Here is a 22,558-nt window from a genome sequence, read left to right as displayed (position 1 = left end):
TTTGTCGGGTTGGCTGTAAATAAAGTCAGGTTCCTGACCTCCGATAAACTCTGATCCGTCTTTAACAAACTCCACAAATTGCTCAAACACCCAGGGGTACAAAGTGATATCTAAGCGATGAAAAAAAACTGGTGTAAAACCTACAAAAATGATTAACAAAAGTGTCGAGTCGTCTTCTTATCCAAGCCTCAGTACACCATGAGGCTTCAGGACAGAGCTTTTATGATTATAGAAGCATCACTAACTGGCTAATTGCTAAGCCAAGAACTTCGTGACTTAAGAACGATGAAGAAATGTCACTGCTGCTAATTCTACGTCCTACTAAAATAACAATGCACGATCAAGCCATGCTTTTCACTTGGACTACAAAGAACACCTTTTGCACCTTTTATCTCCTCATTTATAATTATACACTCGATAACTGATGGAACGTCGACTACGTTTGGGCTGTAAAAATGTGCACGTGCTACGTCCCGGCTCCGATCTCACACGTACGCATCAGCTCTGATGTGACGACATCCGAATTTACATTTGCAGTTTTTCAAGTAAAGTCACAATGTCAGTGATGATGACATCCAGATGGATAGTTGCAAGCTTTCCATGCAGACTGCCACACCTCTTATTTTATCTGTGTGTAGCAGCGGGGGCTCGGAGGTCTGTGCTAGCGGACGGTTGGGAGGCTGAAGTTAACCTCCTTTATTATTATCTTATTATTGAAGTGTATAAAAACTTTTTCGCTTTAAGAACGCTCTTAACTCTAAACTCCTCAGCGTATGCATGTATCGGTTTCCTTTGATTTGGATGTTTTGTCCTCTCATGTAAATCTTGTCTAAAAGTCCAGCGTCCCTTATTACAGTTTATATTACAACAAGCAAGACTTTCACTGGCGACTGGAGTGGTTTTAAGAACGCAGAGTGCTTTTAAACCTCCTCGGCGTGAGTTACGGTTTGTATAGCCGCAGATCCGTCTGCTGGCAAAGGTCAAAACACTCGATGTGTTCAAACTCTGAACGTCAACCTACTAAATTAATTTGCTTGCCTAAATGCTTAGACAGATCTAGCGTGCTTTGGATATTCATTATACAACAAGAAGACAAGGAGCAACTTGAAATCTCTGGTGTTTGTTTTAACAGAAATCGGCCATGAGATGGTGCCAGCGACCGCTCGTGTTGACTTCGCATACGATTTTGGAATTATGTAACGAGGCTCCTGGAGATGTGAGCAGGTCAGAAATGAACCAGGTGCTGATCTAAAGACCACACTGTTCATTCAGCTGAGGGGAAAGCGGCAAACGCAAGAAGGCACTGGCTGATAAATGAGGAGGTGTGGCAGGTCTTGCGGACGGTTTTGCAAATTTCCTACTAAATGTCATCATTCTTGATCACAAGATTCAGCATATCTGACCTACACAATTCTGCTCCACCCAAACGTCCTTCAGCATTCACAAATGGATCAGTTGTGCGCTCTAATATAATAGGGAACGAAAGTACCCGATTAAGCGGCCTGATATGCAGTAATGGTTAAATTATGTGACTTTTGAAGTCAAACAATAGGCACTAGGACCCAGAGATCCATGTAAGAGGGCAAAACAGAGCTGGCAGGAGGAAAGGAATGAGCAAAACGCAGGACGGCAGGAGTAAGAGACTCGGGAATGCTCAGACAGGCGGATAGGACGGGAGAGAGACGAGGGAGAGATGAGGGATCAGGGTGGCTGCAGAGAGACAAAGTGACAGATCGAGATTCACAAGCAGATAAGCAACAGGAGGAGGAGTGAAGGGATGAAAGGAGGTGGGGCCTGAGCTACTCTGGAGCTTAAAAACAGGAGAGCGCGAAAGGGAACCTTCATAACACGGAGTGAACGTGGAGTAAACTGAAGACGCTCCTACAGGAGGAATAAATCAGCATCACACGAGGGCCGATGGAGCAGAAAGGAACCGAGCAAGCAAAGTCACAGAGGGACTGTAAGGTTAGTGAGAGAGCAGAGAGTAACTAAGAGAGGCGATCCCACCCACTGAGCAAGTGTACACACACACACACACACACACACACACACACACACACACACACACGGGCTTTATCACAGGCAGTCACGCTGTAACAGAACCGTGTAGCTGCCTAATCATCACACAAAAGCTTCAACGGTGCCACACATGCTGTATTTACAGAATACAGGCACAAGGACGTTTAATTCAACCTGAGAATGTTTAGACTGTAGCAAGAAGGCATACAGAGTCTTGGATGACACGGGGCAAGACTGAGCTTGGAGGGGAAAAAAGAGTGACGTTAGGCTTCGCATAGCTCAAGATAAATATCCCTGATCTCCAGAACTGAACCCCACAAAGAGATTTTACTTTATTTTCCCCCTCACTTTAAAACCATCTCAGTACTATTTCTTCATGAGAAGCATCAACCCTTTGAGGAACTGAGGATCTTCACATCAGCTACATCCATTTGAGGAACTGCTTCTGGAGAACACTACAAGAAGCTCAAAGGTCACTCTTTTACCTTCCCAGGAGTGGGATGGGACCCGAACACTGAGGATCCGTGAGAAATCACCGTCCTCGTACCCTGCACCATGTTGCCCTGGAATGGGCCGAAAGGGCCGCTCCTGCCCCTGGTCCTGAGCCTCCTACTCACCACCTGCGCTGGACAGGACAGCCTGGAGGATCTCGAACTCGACGACGAGAGCAACTCCGTGAGCACAGAGAGTCCTGTAAGTTCAGTATTGATGTCCATGTGGTGTGCACCTGTGTTAATGCACGAGGGAATGATTTCATGTGGGCTTTTCTTTTTGTGCTGTATTATACAGGAGGTGAAATCTACAGTAATATTTGTGTTAGACGACTGGAAAAAGTTTTTACAAAACTTTTACTAAACAATTGTGGTCTGTTTTCTATCCCTGACCCTGTTGATGCTGTTGGCAATTTCTGAAAAATTTGGTGATCGTTTTCTGCAGGAGACCATGTCTTCAGATATGGACATAGTCGATCCTCACAGGACGTGGATAGCCTTCAGGGATAACTCAAACAAAGGGGGAAACAAGAAGCCCAAACAAAATAGAAGAACCTCAAAGGTAAGGTTATGACCTTATGAAGGACATACAGTATGTGGTTGAGGAAAAAAGTTCTTTGGTTCACCTTAAAGCTTATCAAACATGCTCAGTGTAGAATGTCTATACTACTTGAACAACCCTTGAGGAATCTTTTTTCCTGTCAAACTACAATACATCACTTCCTGTTCCTCTCAAAGGTACTTTAATACCTCTTAATTTCTCCAGCATGGCCTGCCTGGTCCTCCAGGCCCTCCCGGACCCCAGGGGCCTCCTGGTCCTCCTGGGCCGTTGATACCCAACCAGGACGAGATATTGGAGGACCTCCAGCTAAAGTTGAAAGGTATGGCAATGTTAATGTTCCTTAGATCCAAAGGAACTAGAAATACTGAAGTGAACTTAAAGAAGTAGTTTTAACGGACTTTGCCTTAGATCCTTGCCCGTAGTCGACAGGATGTTATTTGTGTTCTGAGATGCTTTTCTGCTCACCGTGGTTGTAAAAGAGTGGTTACTTACTGTACTGTTTACCCTTCCTGTCTCCTCCAACCATCTCCATCTTTCCAACTCGCTCGACATGGCGTTTTTGCACCATTCTATAAAACTATAGAGATTTGTTGTGTGTGAAAATCCCAGGCAAGTAGAAGTTCCTGAACTACTCACACAAGCCCATCGATCACCAACAAAAAAAACCCCTGAGATCAAAATCTTCCCATTCTGATGATGTTTGATGTGAACATTGAACATTAACTGAAGTTCTTGACCTGTATCTGAATGATTTTACGCATTGCCCTGCTGCCACATGATTGGCTGAAAATCAGACCATATAAAATATTTGATTAACGTGATCACGTCTATAGCGACCGATGTCGTGACGATGGGTGGATGATGTGTGCTCCGTTTGTGTGGTGAAGTTCTCCGGTGTCAGCGTTTTGTAACAACAGTGGAAAAGCCATGGAAAAATCTTCGAGTCTCCCTCCATGAGGTTAAGCTTTGAGGTTTCTCTGTACTGTAATATGTGAAGCTGAAGGTTTTTCATCTCATCGATGAAGGACTGTTTAAAGCTGCCCAATCCCGAGCACCAGCTACTTTCACCCTCGTTCCACAACAACAAACATACAAAAAGTAGTGCACGTTTATTAAAAGTATTATGTGTGATACGAGGAATAGAACCCATCAATATGTGCTGTTATTATATCGTCACAGCATTGCAGTGACTGCGTCATGAGTCCAGCCTGCTGCTGATGCGTTTCTTATCACAGCACGGTGTGAGGTGTTTTAGTCCTGACTTACACACCGAGGCGACGACAAAACGATCCTACACAGTTAAACACTTTGAGCTTTTACTTCTCAGAGAGCTGGTAATTATGCCCTTTGGGGCTAACCTCACTGTTAAGGTTCGCGCCTCGTGTATCCACGTTTCTACAGCTCGCTTATCAGAGAAGACTCGAACACGCCGCAGAGCCGCTTCAACATTTAAATAATTCATACTTCTGCTCCAGGCTAAGATGCCGTAACCACACCGAAGGAGCCAAGTAGTGCATGATTGTGTAAAATAACTGAGGTGCATGTCTGTGCAAATATAAATCAAACGGTGGCTTTTCTAGGAAGTCAGTCGGTACGCTTGTAACCGGCGAACAGAGGAAAAAAGAAATAAATCCATCAGAACCGTAATTCTTGTGTAGCTCTTGTGAAATTCACGTTTCACCATCACCAGTTTAAAAAGAAAACCCAACAATGTTATTACACACATTATTTATAGAGATTCACACACGTAACACTGTATATGGCACTAATCCACATGGCGAGGCGCTATATAAATCCGAGCGCCAGTAAACGAGTGCAAAGTCAACATAATTAGCATGACACAGCTAATATATGCATTACGGTGAGTTGATAGGCTACTTAACCACATAAAACTTAATTAGCTTTCAAAATGATTTATTCTGCACATATTAACACTGCAAGCCCATAAAATTAAACCCGGTATAAAAGCCAGCAAAGCCGTGAAGCACGATTACATAAAGAACTCGTCGTTAAAATAAATACAAGAGCAGATCAAAACTTGCCTAGTGATCACGGTAGTTACAATAAATACAATAGTAGATTCATTCATTCATATCCTACCGCTTATCCGAACGTCTCGGGTCACGGGGAGCCTGTGCCTCTATCTCAGGCGTCATATCCCCGGAGGCGGGAATCGAACCCCCAACCCTGGAGGTGTGAGGCGAACGTGCTAACCACTAAGCCACCATGCCCCCCTTACAATAGTAGATTGTGTAAGGAATAAACTTTGATGACGGAAAATAATCAGTAACAAATCAGGGTTAACGTTGGCACATCGAAGGTATTTTATTTCGCATATATCGTTATCTCTCTCTCTCTCTCTCTCTCTCTCTCTCTCTCTCTCTCTCTCTCTCTCTCTCGATCGAGGTGTGTCATGTCACGGAGTGTAAACCCCTCTGTCCTGAAGATGTCTGAAGTTCCAGTTAAAGACGACGCATCATCTCTAGAAAATTAATCAACACCTTCTGAGCAATGTTACCATCATTTCTGTTGTTAATTGTGTTTTTGCCTCACAGATCAACAGGCCTTTTGTGGATGAGGTCTGATTGATGTATTAAACGAGGAGTGTGTGTCTCACTTTCAGCGTGAAGCCTGTGGTGTGTGTTCGTATTGTCTCGTGTGTGTCTGTTGCATGTTTGATCGTGGGCTGGTTTGATCCTTTAATAAGTGTAGTTTTCTTGGACGTCGGTGTGACTTGGCCCTGCCGTGGAATTCCCTGGATTCCACATTGTGTGTGTGTGAGTGTGTGTGTGTGTGGGGATTGAGTGTTGGCAGCCATCCAGGAAAGCAGACACAGGTCTGTTTGTGCTCTGGAGCAGTGAGCTGCAGGCTGTTCTGACAGCAATATAAAACATAAAGGCTCTTATTCACACGGCAAAAACACAGTGGCGCCGCAAACTTGAGCATGTTCAACGCCTACACACACACACACACACACACACACACACACACACACACACACACACACACACACACTTTCTCACACACACATCCACTCCCTCCATCCACTCATACACACTCGCACTCCAAATATTTACATCTCCCTTTCAGACACAGATTATTTAATGACTTTACTTGTAGCCAAACGTCAGTCAAAGATAATTTCGAACGTATCTCGCTGTTTATCTTCAGTGTTTAAGACTTTTATGTTCTTGTTGTTATTTGTTAAGATGTCAGCACTTCACAACCTTCCTGCTCTACTAAATACATTAAAGCAAGAGGAAAATAGTCTGATTTCAAAGACCACTACTAATACAACGACTTCTAATGATTCAGGATAAGGAGATGGGAAGTTCAAATCCCTATAAACCCATAAGCATCATGGCTATGTCGTCTGGGTGGGAGGAGCAAGATCCTTCTACCCTGTCAATCACCATCCAATTGTGGTCATGTGTGAGCTCATGTATGAGAGAGAGAGCACAGATATCACGTTCCTCCCAGTGTGCAGCACTTTGGAAAGATGCAGTTGTCTGGTTTCATGTGTCGCAGAGGAGTGATGCGTGATCACCTTCACCCTTCAGGCTGCTAGCTGGCTGGTGGGTTGGGAATTGGGGCTTGTCAGGATTATTATATAATAAAAAAAGACTCCTTGGGGGGGGGGGCAGTGGCTGAGTGGTTAGCACGTTCGCCTCACACCTCCAGGGTTGGGGGTTCGATTCCCGCCTCCGCCTTGTGTGTGTGTGTGGTTTGCATGTTCCGGGTACTCCGGTTTCCTCCCCCAGTCCAAAGACATGCATGGTAGGTTGATTGGCATCTCTGGAAAATTGTCCATAGTGTGTGAGTGAATGAGAGTGTGTGTGTGTGTGCCCTGTGATGGGTTGGCACTCCATCCAGGGTGTATCCTGCCTCGATACCCGATGACGCCTGAGATAGGCACAGGCCCAAGGTAGTTCGGATAAAAGGTAGAGAATGAATGAATGAATGAATGAATGAATGACTCCTTTCTGATTCATGGAATTATTACATAACCGACTTGCCTCCATCATCATCAGCATCCTCCTCCACTGTGGCTGTGTCCCAAACCACATACACAGCCCACATAAACATTACCACAATTATCTCACCATCGTCAGACCACAGTGGCTGTGTCTCAAACCACAAGCGGTCAGCCTGCCGTCTGTGACTGTTCACCCATTAGCGATGTTCTTTTTCTTTATTTGAAGGTTACTTCATTATTACTTTTAGAATTATTTATTCACTACTATTTTTTTCTCCTATGGCTCTATCCCAAACCACACTTCATCCACTACGTATGCCACATAAACGCCATCACAAGCGTCTCCTCTCCTCAGCATGCACGCATAACACACAGTGTATTATGGGTATTCTGTGCTCGTTATGTTACTGTACATAGTGTGCTTGTGAGATGGATAGCCTCCTCTATATTCTCTGATTAGTAGAGACCTTGAGAAACTACTATACTATATAGTCATGATGGTGAATTGGATGTGTTTAAGAACATATGGTTTATTTTAAACTTTGCCTGTTGTTGTTATTGTTGTTGTTGTTAGAGATGGTGGGCAGCCAGTGTGTGCTCTGTGAACAGCCCCCTCGTGTGGCCACAGCCTTCCACAGCCACCTGCACCGCAATCTGCTGGTCCAGAGACGGAGCCTGCAGGAGCTCCAGCCTTTCAGCAGCGTAAGTTCCCTAAACGCAAGCCATCAGCGTGCCAAGTCTTGGCTGATCGCCGGGACTTCGGCATGCGGCGTCTCACACATCTGGATTAAACTTCAAACAGCTTCAATGTGGATTCTGTTATGATGACGCCTGGGGCTCTTTAACACGCTTTTATCACAAACCAGAATCTAAAAGTAGTTTTATCAGCAAAGACAGATAAACTCACGAGAACCTGGCGATCACTTACGTTCGGCTCTTCATGTTTACGGCGTTTCCTTTGATTGAAGAAGTGACTGTTTGTAACTTTGTGGGGTTTGATCACCTTTAAGCACTTTAAGTAATAACAGATTTAAAGATTTTGAGTACTAAAATATCACAATTGTGCTTTTTACCCAAGTGATATGAAAAAAAAACAAACTGACTGTAACCATAGCGACGCTATTAGCCATTCTATCTAACTAACTAACAAATAGACTGAAAAATAGCTTCTTAATAGCTTCTTTCCCGTGGCTGTTTCTGCACTGAATCACCACAGTACTGTCACTTTTCTTCTGTGTTTCGCACTATTTTGCACCACTTTTAAAATCATGCATCCTTGCACCACCCAAAAAAACTATCATTACACTTCTGTATGTCCATCCATATTTATTCTGTCTAGTCTGCGTATATATATATATATATATATATATATATATATATATATATATATATATATATATATATATATATATAGATTTATATATTCATAATGACATTTCTTTTGTACAGCTATATCTGTCATACCACTTCATACTGTATCATACTTATATAATAACCACACTATATTTACCTTTATTCATTTATATGTACATGTTACTACACCTTCTGTATAACCTCATACCCTTATTTAATACACTCCCACTTGTAAACAAGCTGTCTATGCACTTCTGGTTAGATGCTAACAACATTTCATTGGCTCTGTACATGTACCTTGCACAATGACAATAAAGCTGAATCTAATCTAATTTAATCTAATCTAATCTAATCTAATCTAGTCTAGTCTAGTCTAATCTAATCTAATCTAATCTAATCTAACTCACAGGGCCTGCTTTCTGCTTGTACAAATTGACCCTTCAGACAAACTTTTAAGTTGATTCACCGTATCGTAATTCTCCGTATTTTCCTACATGAACTTTGACCTGATTACAAAGTTAAATATTAAATATTTAAATATTAAAACGCACCCATGATAAATATTCAAATTTTGCTCTTGGTGTCACCTTGAGACAAATTTTCTGTTTCATACATCATTAAGTATGATGATCCACTGCACATTATATGGAAGCGTGTAAACCTTGAGCGAAATATGAAGAAAAAAAAGTTATAGTAAGAAATAAATGAATAAATGATAGTGTGTGTATATAGTAATCGCAACATGTGCCTGTTTGACATTATGTGCGACAAACAAGAAAACCTGCCAGCGCATTTGTTGTAATTGAAAATGCATGGCTTGAAACATTTCATTTTTCTCTCTCTTTATATAACGATGCCTTCCTTTGTTTGTAACTCGGCACCGTATATTGTAAACGAGGCCCTCGCCCTCGGCGTGTTTTTCCAGATTTAAGTAAATGAAACGAAACGAGCCGCTGGCACACAGATGAGACGAGCTGGCGATGGAAAAGAGCAGCTGGAATAGTTTGAGTCATTCCTCTTCTCTGTGCTTCCCACAGCCTTCAGACATAGAGCAGTTTCACCAGAGAGGCCAGGGCTTCAACGCCAGCAGCGGACGATACACCGCCCCGGTGTCAGGGTTCTACCAGCTCACAGCCAGCCTGGTGCTGGGTGAGTCCATGTACTGTACATACACGTTACAGAATGATGTCTACTGAATGTTCACAGTGTCACTCGCACGCACGCCTTTAGCCTTACATATAATAAATGTTAATAATCTGAACTGGGGGGGACACGGTGGCTTAGTGTTTAGCCCGTTCGGCTCACACCTCCAGGGTCGGGGGTTCGATTCCCGCCTCCGCCTTGTGTGTGTGGAGTTTGCATGTTCTCCCCGTGCCTCGGGGGTTTCCTCCGGGTACTCCGGTTTCCTCCCCCGGTCCAAAGACATGCATGGTAGGTTGATTGGCATCTCTGGAAAATTGTCCATAGTGTGTGAGTGTGTGTGTGAATGAGAGTGTGTGTGTGCCCTGTGATGGGTTGGCACTCCGTCCAGGGTGTATCCTGCCTCGATGCCTGATGACGCCTGAGATCCACGTGACCCGAGAAGTTCGGATAAGCGGTAGGAAATGAATGAATGATGAGTTTAGGGACAGAGATTTTGCCTCCCACAAGCTTTAGGGTATAAACATAAATGGACATTTACATCATAACATTATCTTTTGTAATCTTTTTGTACAAATTGGATCTGTAGGGAAAAAAAAATTGAAAACAGTGAAGTACAATTACTCAAGAGCTTTAATGTACTGACATGTGAGATGTTAAATTCATTCATTCATTCATCTCCTACCGCTTATCTGAACTTCTCGGGTCATGGGGAGCCTGTGCCTATCTCAGGGGTCATCGGGCATCAAGGCAGGATACACCCTGGATGGAGTGCCAACCCATCACAGGGCACACACACACTCTCATTCACACACACACTCACACACACACACACTACGGACACTTTTCCAGAGATGCCCCCCCAGATGTTAAATTGTATGTGTCAAATACTCCTGGTATGTCAGGAACATTCTTCCTCCAGTCAGTCACCGTGTCATTCTACACGTTAAAGCCTGCGCGGTCCCTGCGGTGCGGTTGCATCATTACAGATAAAGCTCTGGGGAAAACGGGTGTGTTCTTAACACCCAGCATCCACCCACGACAACACATCCCTCGTTACACTGTGTGTGTTTTCAGAATCTAGTGAGACGCAGAAAAGGACGCAGGCGCGACAGAAGGACAGCGTGAAGGCCTCCATATGCATCGAGTCTCTGTGTCAGAGCAACATGTGAGTATAAAGCCCATAGTTACATGAACGGTACACCGCTTATTAGAGGGAGGAAAAAAAGTGCTTTTAAGTGCTAAAGTACAGATTTACAGTTTACTATTTAGACGAAGGGAAACGACTCTTCTAGGGTTTGTTCGCATTTGAAGTCAGAATCACATTTGACGAAGGAGAAGCGATAAAACAGAATCGATAGGAAAAAAACGTCAAAGAATTTTTTTTTTTTTCAAATGAAAAACAATTTCATTGTGATTTGGCAGCTAGAATGAGGCCCACACACACACACACACACACACACACACACACACACACACACACACACACACACACACACACACACTTTGATGATGATGATGAATGGTTTTGTGATGATGATTCAGGTCTCTGGAGACGGTAACAGGCCTGAATCCTGCAGGAGGAGTGTTTAGCATTCTGCTGACAGGAACCTTATACCTGCAGGTAAGAATGACACACACACACACACACACACACACACACACACACACACACACACACACACACACACACACACACACACACACACACACACACACACACCAATTACACAGACAGTAATACAATTGAGAGTAAAACCTCAGACACACACTCAGATTATAGCAGACATACACAAATACCATGTGGTATTCACCCCAATCCGTATAGAACAGATTAGGACCATTTCACACGTCAAAACTCTGTGTAAGGAAGCTGCAAGGATCATTTTTGAACCCTTTACATTTCCAGAAACAGTAGGAATGTTCATTTTTCACATCTTTCCTTTACATGCTGTTTCATTGTTTTACCAAACATGGAACATTAATTAATATTTGCTGACAATTATATAAAGCCCGTATTTCAAAGTTCCCAAATGATTTAATAGAGATTTATTCGAACGGAGAAATGGTTCATACCAACCTTGATTTATTCCTTCATATAAAATACCCCAGAAATAAGTGTTTATTACTTTTGCCCATTCATCCATTCATTTTCTACCGCTTATCCGAACTTCTCGGGTCACGGGGAGCCTGTGCCTATCTCAGGCGTCATCGGGCATCGAGGCAGGATACACCCTGGATGGAGTGCCAACCCATCACAGGGCACACACACACTCTCATTCACTCACACACTACAGACAATTTTCCAGAGATGCCAATCAAACTACCATGCATGTCTTTGGACCGGGGGAGGCAACCGGAGTACCCGGAGGAAACCCCTGAGGCACGGGGAGAACATGCAAACTCCACACACACAAGGCGGAGACGGGAATCGAACCCCCAACCCTGGAGGTGTGAGGCGAATGTGATAACCACTAAGTCACCGTGTCCCTCCATACTTTTGCCCATGATTACAATTTTATAAATCTATAAAAGAATAACATTTTGTACTGAAATATAGTCACATGATAAATTAGGGCAAAGCATAAATCTAAGTGTGTGTGTGTGTGTGTGTGTGTGTGTGTGTGTGTGTGTGTGTGTGTGTGTGTGTGTGTGTGTGTGTGTGTGTTCATTCTGCAGGCTGGAGAATACGTATCTATTCTAATTGACAACGGAACAGGATCGGCGCTAACCGTTCTCCAAGACAGCTTATTTTCTGGAATCCTTCTTGGAGTATAAGACCTCAAAGACACACACACACACACATGCGTAAACACACTCACATACACACACACACACACACACACACAGTCAGGAAGCGAGAGACACACACACAAAAGGCACATAGACACCTGTGACTAACAGGAACACCTGTACACCTGCTTGTTCGTGTAGCAGTAGATAAACCCGTGTAGATACGGGACGAGAGATTGGGTTCATGTTCACGCTGAACATTACTGTGACTTCAGCAACATTTTCCCGCACAGTGTGAACCACCTTGTTGAGAGGGATCAGAGGAGAACGAGCTGATGGGAAGTGTGTATAGTAACTACAATACGCACTCCTTACAAGACCACTCAAGCCCACACAACACCTCTAACCATGAAGTGGATGAACAGCTGAAGAACACCACACTGGGTTCCACTCAGAGACGCGGTGATCTTCGGCTGCATCCATCATGGCTCAGGTTCCTGTTCTTGGGATTGTATTATGAGTTACTATAGACTTCCTGGCAGCTCATAACATACAAATCTAGATTTTTTTTTTTACAAATCTAGGCTGAAAACTGTTATCGTGTGTGGAAAAAAAAAGACCATCTGGTATCCATCCATGCCACGGTCAGTAAACCGAACCTCCTGAGTGGCATCTGTATGATTTTACGCTCTGTGCGGCTGCCACATGATCGTCTGTTTAGATAACTGCATGAAGGTAGAGTTGTAGAGGTGTTCGTAATAAAGCAGGTAATGAGTGTACACACACACACACACAGAGAGAGAAACACACATAAACACACACACACACACACACACACACACACACACACACACACACACACACACACACACACACACACACACACACACACACACACACACACACCACTAACTCCAAACATCTACCTGTCTTCCCAGGCCAGTTCTCTCTCTACATATTTCTTCGCTTGTAATTCAGGAATCATATCAGCAGTAATAATCGTACCGTTTCCCCACATATCTACGCCGAGACGCTGTAGCATCTAAGAGATTTTCACCTTGACAGTGAGATAATTACACGACTTTGACACATTTAATCATCTGTCCATAGAGATGTATGTATTTTTTCACGCGCCGTGTTTATACGCTACAGCCGTCCACCGGATAAAGAAACGGATAAAGAAATTATATACGTATTTATTTTGCATTTTTTTGAAGAAAGCGTGAAAGTCATGTCAATAAAAATCTTGAACGTCAGACTGACGCGTCTTCATTTGCAGGAGTGACGATGAGTTTTATGTTTCGGTTTATCGACAGACGGTTTCGATTAAACCTTTAGGAACGGGCTACAGAATAAGAACACACACACACACACACACACACACACACACACACACACACACACACACACACACACACACACACACACACACACACACACCATACTGCTCGAGCGGTGTTGTGTGTGTGTATCATTCCTTCTACTGATATATTTTTGGGAATCTGGAGAACCCTGAGGAAACAGACACAAGGAGAACAAACCATATGCTGAGATCAGACTCACAGCAACAGGAACCATGGAGGAACCTTGTGTGGAACCAAAGACACCTTTTCATCAGTTCTTACACTTAACACCAACTAGGTTTATTAATGTTTTTTGTCCAGGATTTTAACAACGCAGGGTGATTAAATACATGTTTATTAACAACATACACCTTCAAAGTTTTCATTTACAGCGCTGTCGCCTAGAGTCAAGCGATATAACGATATAATAAACTCACAAACCGAGTTGTCATGGATCTCATTTTATTTATTAATTGATTAAAATAAATTCCTTGTCTAAATAAATAATTGGAGTGAATCATTAGGTATATATAAGCAATATGATATCATGTATGGGCGATAAATTCATTACATCACACAAACTGTTTAGCCGAAAATGCTACGACTGTTGAGTTTCGTCGTAGGTTTAATGTGTTAATCCTTTAATTACACCTCATGATCATTATGCGATCCGATCGGCCAGTTAATAGTCAAGTCCTTAAAAAAACATCTCAAAGGCTCAATCATTTCTGTGGTGTTTAAAAAGTTTTACAGCATCAGAAAAGTGTTTCAGCTCTGCTGTTTTTACGAAGTCCACAAACTGTGTTCACTGCAGCCTTTTATTAGTCTAAATGACTTCCATATACCAGTGTGGTGTGTGGTGTGTGTGTGTGTGTGTGTGTGTGTGTGTGTGTGTGTGTGTGTGTGTGTGTGTGTGTGTGTGTGTGTGTGTGTGTGTGTGTGTGTGTGTGTGTGTGTGTGTGTGTGTTTTATTTCTGGGGTTTATGCTGGTGTGATCTGAACAGCATCTTTGAGAGGGAGGGAGGGAAAGAGAGAGAAAGAGAGAGAGAGAGAGAGAGAGAGAGAGAGAGAGAGAGAGAGAGAGAGAGAGAGAGAGAGAGAGAGAGAGAGAGAGAGAGAGAGAGAGAGAGAGCCAGAGAGAGAGATAGTTAGACATGCAGGCAAACAGAGAGAGACAGACAGAGAGAGACGGACAGAGAGAGACAGAAAGACAGACAGACAGAGACAGAAAGATAGAGAGACAGAAAGGCAGACAGACAAAGAGAGACAGAGAGAGACAGAAAGGCAGACAGACAGAGAGACAGAAAGTCAGACAGAGACAAACAGACAGAGAGAGAGAGAGAGAGAGAGAGAGAGAGACAGAGAGAGAGAGACAGAAAGGCAGACAGACAGAGAGACAGAAAGATAGAGAGAAGCAGAAAGACAGAGACAGACAGAAAGACAGACAGAGAGAGACAGAAAGACAGACAGACAGAGAGACAGAGAGAGACAGAAAGATGAGAGGGAGAAAGGCAGACAGACAGAGAGAGAGACAGACAGAGAGAGACAAACAGACAGAGAGACAGAAAGGCAGACAGAGAGAGACAAACAGACAGAGAGAGAGAGAGAGAGACAGAGAGAGACAGAAAGGCAGACAGACAGAGAGTGACAGAAAGATAGAAGCAGAAAGACAGAGAGAGACAGAAAGACAGACAGACAGACAGACAGAGAGAGACAGAGAGACGCTCCAGTCACAGCTGGGTTTCACTGTGTGAACTATTAAGTCCCTAACTGGATCTTGGCGAGCTGCTTTATGAGCTTTGATCTACACATTTGATTTTTCATTAGTATGAAGTTTAAGACTTGGTCTGGAAACATTTACAACTTTAAGTCGATTCTTTTTCTGAGGTGCAGTTACGAGGCTGTTTTCCTGATAAAAGCACCGTCCCATGTAGCCGTTGTGGCTCAGCAGAACATTTCTGAACCCATTTGAACGATTTGTGGTTTTCAAATCGTGGTACTTACGTAACGTTTATAAACCTTCTGACAACGTTCCTGCAACATTTGTGAAATCGTTCTCTGTAAACTGTGGTAAAAATCTCGTTTTGCTCGTGATTATATGGGTTTACATGCAAGACCACTCTCTCAACATTAATGAACATTTAGTGAAACTCAGTCAACGATCTGAAAGAACAAAATTGAGTTAAAAATGTAGAAACATCATGTTTATAGACACCAAGGAAGAGGAAATTTGGTTTAATGGTGGTGGTTCGGCTGGTCAGAGCTCTGAGACACGCCGCAGTGATGAGGCTAGTTAGTGATGAGCTTCCTGTACTCACTAACTTTATAATCAGTGCAAAATGGAAAGAAAGCAAACTTCTGTGACCAAACATGATGTTGCTGAATGGCTGCGTTTAGAGGAAGAGGGAAAAAAATGTCAGAAAGTTTCGTTACGGTGTGAGAGCTGGACGCTGGACAGACTGAAGTGAAGTGAATACCGAAGATGAATTGATGATAATCATACTGAGAACTGTACAGCTAATGAAGAGGAAAATATTCTTACATTAAGTACTATTTTAGAAATAGCTTGTCATTATGTGAATTAACTCCCAGAAAACACAGAGACAGAGAGAGAGAGAGAGAGAGAGAGAGAGAGAGAGAGAGAGAGAGAGAGAGAGAGAGAGAGAGAGAAATGAGGGCTGTGGACTCTGGGCTTTAATAAGGGATAAGAGATGAGGTCATCATGCTCAAATAGTGGCGCCTGCTGTCTGGCTTTGTGCCCCACTCTCTCAACACACACACACACACACACACACACACACACACACACACACACACACACACACACACACACACACACACACACACACACACACACACACACACACACACACCTACCTTCCAGGGAAATATCCAATGCTACATTCGTATGCTTTCGAGTGCCTTGCTTTAAGAGGGCCTTCAAATAACGTGCAGAAAGATAAATGATCCCATCATAATCATGTGGTTATTTACTCATGATGGCTCCACTGAAAGCAAACTTTCATTAAACACACACACACACACACACACACACACACACACACACACACACACACACACACACACACACACACACACACACACACACACACACACACACACATACACACATCTACCCAGCCTGTGTGTGCCAGCTTGTTTCCTGTTAATTGCACAACATGGCAGGCTTTCAGTGTAGAATAAATTCTGTTTGTTTTTCAGGAGAAATGAGCAAGTTTCCACGTGTGGCCTTACGCCTCGATCCTCTGCCTCACTTCCAACACATTCCCCAAGCCCCTCTTCGTACCCCCTCATACTACCCCCTCCCCATCGCCTGCTCCCTCTTCTCTCTCATCTACAACACTGCATTGTTGCCAAAACACATCATATCCATTGCAGGGCAAGATTTTAAGAAATGACCCTAAAATAACTGAGACATTAAAAGTGACAAACGATGTTAGTCTTGGACTCTGGACACAAATTACCAGTCTGCCAGTATGACGCAAATAAAGCTCCGTTTTTAAACAAACACACTCAAAATGAGTTTTTCAGTAAAGAAACCAAAGCTTAAATGTTACGTCTACATTATAGACTAATCTCAGCAACAGCTCAGCCCAAAAACATTAAAGACCAGTGTTAATTATGCTCTGTAAATATTAAAAGCTTCACAAGTTTGCACTGAAGCTAACAAGTAAGGAAAGATTAGAGCTAGCAGTTGAGCCTTATACAAACGATATAACTACATGACGACATCATACAGGTAACTAACGCTGTGTGAATCTAAAAAACCTCATTAGTAAACACTACAGGTCTGTATTAAATCAAACAGGAAGTGTATTTACTTCTAATGTACAAAAGGACCTTAAATGTTGGGTATTAGGACTGGTTAAATATCATGATAAAAATTATGTCACAGTACATTTTTTCTTCAATGATATACTGGATGAAAACGGCTGATTTGATATATTTTGTACGTAATCATTCCATTCATTCATTCATTCTCTACCGCTTAGTTCTCGCGTCACGGGGAGCCTGTGCCTATCTCAGGCGTCATCGGGCATCAAGGCAGGATACACCCTGGACGGAGTGCCAGCCCATCGCAGGGCACACACTCTCTCATTCACTCACACACACACTACAGACAATTTTCCAGAGATGCCAATCAACCTGCCATGCATGTCTTTGGACCAGGGGAGGAAACCGGAGTACCCGGAGGAAACCCCCGTGGCACAGGGAGAACATGCAAACTCCACACACACAAGGCGGAAGCGGGAATCGAACCCCCAACCCTGGAGGTGTGAGGTGAATGTGCTAACCACTAAGCCACCGTGCCCCCCCGTAATCATTACAATGAACAAATTATTATCCATATTTAACATAGGTCATATAAATCCATATCGATATCATTATATATAATTTTCTGCTACAGTGCTAGCAAATTGTATGCAAACTGCCTTTGTCAATCAGTATTATATTTTTGTGTAAATATATATAAATATTTCCACACCCACCTAATGTCACTCGAAACATAAAGAATATATGATACATGAGCAAACAGCAATATTATAGTATAGCTTAGTATAGCAGACATGCTCATTTTACTTCATCTTAAATTCTACTCATCTTTAACTTGTAGTGTAGGTGTTTAACAACAAGTAAGGTTAAAAAATATGATGTGCCAGACAGGCAAACTGCTGTGGTATAAGAAGAATAGAACACTTTAGGATGTGCTGTTATAGGAAAATAATAATATAGGTTTATAGTTGTAATGTTACCTGTTTCATGACACACAGTTTATCATACAAAACTATGAATTAATAATCAATCGATATTGTTTTAACATCACTAAAAACACACTGTCTCTAATAATTCCAGTGAGACTGGGAAACGCTGGCCGAGACGAAGCCCATCACGACATCCAGTGTAACTCCACGTTTGAGAGGATAAATGTGTTTGAGTCTGAGAGATGTTTGAGTCAGACAGGTGATTAGGGGCCATGTGGCTCGTCTCGCCAAAGATATTTCAAGATATTCTTATCTTCTGAATCCAAACTTTCCACTGTTTCAATTTCACCTGCCTGCTGGAGCTGGCTTGTAGTTTATGCTCCCACATCGCCCCCTGTCGTCTCAAACTATACAGCACATTGTGGTGAAGGTTTACACACGTTTAAAGTAGCAACAACATTTCTGCTCTCGAATAACACACGTTTTTCTAAATGGTACAGATTTACTTAAATATTAAGAGAAATAAACAACTGGAACTACCAAAATAACAGTGACGGGTCTCTTTTCAGTGAATCGGATCACCTGGCTAAGCTCTCCAATTAGAGTCGAATCTTTCAGTGCATTTTATTTTGGCTTAAATCGGACAGTGTCTACCAGTTCACTTGTTCACATTGCTTTTCGTTGTATTTTACAAAAGTCATTTTTTTTACAATAATAATTCAATACTAAAAATCAGCGAGGCTTTTCAAATGTAAACGTGCGAGTCGGCTCACAACGTTGACCTACAGAACTCGGCTCAATGAGTTGACTCATTCGGGAACGACACATCGGTACAAAATTGAAACGGAAAACATGAAGACGAATTTGGTAAGTATTTAAAAATAATACAAGAACAAAACACCAAAGTATTATTGGATAAAATAATAAGAAGAAAAAGTTAACTGTATCAGTGATGTAGATTTATTTGGCTTTCATTATTTACTAGAAAAAGTTTATGGATGACGTTCTTTCCAGGTAGTCGAGTCATTTGACTCAGAGTCGACTCCATGCTGAAGTGATGTTTTTCATCACTTTTCTTTAAAGTGCTTATAAGTTATAACAGCAATATAAGCTGGGTAAAATATCACAATATATCCTCACAACATTTCATTAAGTGCTATATATAAGCAAATGTTTACAAAATGTGAAGGCACTGCCACTCAGACAAGTGTAAAATAAAATTACAGTCCTATCGTCTAAACCAGCTCAGCCTTGGCGATTTTGGACACTCTCTCAGACTGTGTCTGGGCATCATTTTGGGCATCTTAGGCACTTCTACTGGAGCTGCAACTTTCACTGTATTCTTCCCATAAAGTCTCTTTTCATAGTCCAGAAGCTGGTCCCAGAATCCTGCATTGAGGCGAATCGAGGGTCGGCTCTGCCTCACCCAGTTGTGTGCCTGGCACAGTGTCACTCCTTTGTACTTCATGAGGTAGGCCATGACGAGAGCCGGGGAACGACTCATGCCTGCTGCACAGTGCACCAATGTTCCACCTGCTTGGTTATTATGAATGCGGGCTGCCACTCGTTCAAAGTGCTCACTCAGTCGTGCAGAGGGAAGATCAGGTACAGCCACACGTACACACTCGACTCCTGGGTATGTCGGGCAGCTGTGGGACAGGGTGGCATTTACAATGAGGGTAATGCCCTTACGAGTCATGAGGGCTCGATTGAGAGGGGCATCGGCTCCACTCAGGAAAAGGCTTGGGGTGATCTTGGACAGAGACATAAGCTGGACAGGACAAAATTTCTATATCACTAGATTAGCAATTGACTCCAAATTCACATGACACATTTCATATTATTAAAGAGGCAGTTAATTTTATTAATGTTGTAATTTTGCAAGGGTCACTTCAGTTTAAATAAAAACAGCACCAAGCCTTCTAATCCCTTTAAACAACCACACATCCTCTATTTAAATTGTATATTCATCAAGGGCTGCCGTAAGAGTTTATTAAGTATATATAATAAGAGATTAGTGTGTTACAGGGTGCATCACTGACAAAAAGTCTAGCTCTTAACAATTTTAACAGTAGAATACAATAGAAAAGGAGGAATAAAAAAAACAATAGAAGTATACAAATTCACATCGCTTATCATGGAAATATTTTCAAATGTCCATTACAATAATGCTGGTCATGTTAAAATGAGCCTATAAGTCATATAATCAATTAACAGCACATGCTTACCTTATTACTTCCCATGAAGTTTTAAATAATTTCTACAGAGTAATCGATGTGATTTTAATCGACTGACCTGGTCCCTAGATGTGCTCTCTCTCTCTCCTTACAGGTCTGATGGCACACTCAGACCATAAAAAGGCTTCGGGAACTAGAGTCCAGTAGAGAGCGAGGTTAATTTTAGATGGGCTAAACAGCTGTGGACGAGCCCAGAGGAATATAGCTCTACAGTAAGTGTATGAGAATTGAAAAGTGTTAACTTTTGGTCTTCTGTAGCGCAATTGTTACTGTGAACTTTTGTTTGATTTCAAACTAGGATTTAATTAAAAGAAACTTCAGTTTCTTTATTCAGCTCTTTAGTGTTCATCCAGCATAGATGGCCTTTATCTGAACATCTGAATACTCTAGCCTTTTAGTTGGCTGAAATAATTAAAAAATATGCTATTTGAGGTAGTGATATTAACACACAAGATTCATAAAAATGTAAGGAAGGTATGGAAAATAAATGATTACTGTAAATATTTATTTATTTAATGATTTAAACAACTAATTGACTGTTAAATTAAAAAAACTCAAGTACATCTATTTACTTCACTCTCTCCAGTTGTCTTAGTGTTTTTTGTTAGTTTTTCCTGTTTTGTGTTTATCAGTTTTACCAGGGATGAAACTCCTGAATATAGATCCTCTGCTTTCTACCCAACAAAATGGACAAATTCTTTCTGCTCTCCATGAAAAATAAGAACTTTTCACACTCTGCTGCACTGTGTTTCACGTAAACCTGGATTTAACACCTCCACTAACCCCTCTCTCCCCCGTCCCGCACTTCAGATCAGTGAAGATGACGTGCACCAGGTCTTCAGAAAGAACAAAAAAAGAAAGCCACCGGGACCAGATGCCGTGACAGCAACCTTTCAGAAAACCAGTGTTGACCAGCTGACCCCATCTTCACACAGATCTCTGACAGATCACTGGGGCTGTGTGAAGTCCCTGTCTGCTTCAAACGTTCAACCATCATACCTGTCCCAAAGAAGTGACGCTGACGTCTGTCGTCATGAAAAAATGATTCTGGCTTATCTGAAAGACTTCACTGGACCCCTACTGGACCTCCTGTATTGAGCAAACAGGTCCATGGATGATGCAGTAAACTTGGGACTGCATTAAATCCTGCAACGCCTGGATAAAATCAGGGTCTTATGCAAGGATCCTGTTTGTGGATTTAATTTTGGACTTCAACACCATCATTCCAACACTCCTCCAGACCAAACTACCCAGCTCTTTGTTCCTAACTCTGTCTGTCAGTGGATCACCAGCCTTCTCACAGATTGGCAGCAGCTAGTGAGATTAAACACCAGCACAACCAGCACAAGAACTGTTTCTTCCCCCAGATCTACCTCAATCAGAGCTCATTTGGGTCTTTTGTCACGCTCTCCTGCCACACATTGTACTTGTCACGCAGAAAAACTTACTATTTATCATATATTTAATATGACGCAGCGCCCAAAATGTATCTGTCTGCATCGCTTTCTCTATGGAACCGGGCAGGAATCAAGCGCGTCTCCCCTGGAGCTCTTAGTCAAGCCTGACACTTATCAGCCAATCAAAAAAAGAGGCTGGGTTTTATTGTATCTGGGTAAGATTTAAAGCAACACCCAATGAAAAAAAGCAGATCCTGGAATTGTTCAGCATCATCCTCGTTCACTCACAGAGAAAACCACTGGAGCTGTGAGCATCACTTTGAGCACAGAGTAAGTCATGATCTCCTGTTGTAATGTTACAACAAATTCACAACTTGACCCTTTTGACTGCTGTTAAAGATGTTTCCCAGATAATTAGCATCAGTGTCTGTTAGCCAACAGTTTTACAGCTGGGTCACTGACAACTCCTGCTCAGAACAAGTAGTCTAGTGCCAGTGGTTTTCATACTGGGGGCCATTAGATGGTGCCAGGGGGCCCCGGTTTTATGACATTTTATAAAATAATGAATTTATCATAAATTTTG

General features: G+C 42.4%; 2 protein-coding genes across 4 annotated transcripts; one reads left to right on the top strand and one right to left on the bottom strand.

Annotated features, from left to right (window-relative positions):
• Nucleotides 1-1,391: 1,391 nt before the first annotated feature.
• si:ch1073-184j22.1 (erythroferrone) lies at nt 1,392-13,530 on the top strand. 2 transcript variants are annotated; one of them, XM_047806331.1, is made up of 9 exons: nt 1,392-1,965; nt 2,384-2,712; nt 2,956-3,072; nt 3,277-3,391; nt 7,623-7,750; nt 9,439-9,550; nt 10,619-10,709; nt 11,087-11,165; nt 12,221-13,530. In XM_047806331.1, exons 2-9 carry the CDS (start codon nt 2,575-2,577, stop codon nt 12,317-12,319), a joined length of 879 nt encoding a protein of 292 aa, XP_047662287.1. In that variant the 5' UTR covers nt 1,392-1,965; nt 2,384-2,574; the 3' UTR covers nt 12,320-13,530. The 2 variants fall into 2 exon arrangements, with proteins under 2 accessions (XP_047662287.1, XP_027014107.1); XM_027158306.2 differs by having other exon boundaries at nt 1,392-2,712.
• A 5,748-nt stretch (nt 13,531-19,278) lies between these two features.
• Nucleotides 19,279-21,211, bottom strand: si:ch1073-184j22.2 (dual specificity protein phosphatase 14). 2 transcript variants are annotated; one of them, XM_027158206.2, is made up of 2 exons: nt 20,570-21,211; nt 19,279-20,112 (listed from the first exon to the last, which is right to left on the bottom strand). In XM_027158206.2, exons 1-2 carry the CDS (start codon nt 20,582-20,584, stop codon nt 19,570-19,572), a joined length of 558 nt encoding a protein of 185 aa, XP_027014007.1. In that variant the 5' UTR covers nt 20,585-21,211; the 3' UTR covers nt 19,279-19,569. The 2 variants fall into 2 exon arrangements, with proteins under 2 accessions (XP_027014007.1, XP_047662025.1); XM_047806069.1 differs by having other exon boundaries at nt 20,637-21,211.
• Nucleotides 21,212-22,558: the final 1,347 nt, after the last annotated feature.

The sequence above is a fragment of the Tachysurus fulvidraco genome, chromosome 22, assembly GCF_022655615.1.
Source record: "Tachysurus fulvidraco isolate hzauxx_2018 chromosome 22, HZAU_PFXX_2.0, whole genome shotgun sequence".
Lineage (NCBI taxonomy): Eukaryota > Metazoa > Chordata > Actinopteri > Siluriformes > Bagridae > Tachysurus > Tachysurus fulvidraco.
The sequence above is the reverse complement of the archived record's forward strand: the minus strand, read 5'-3'. Positions and strand labels throughout refer to the sequence as shown.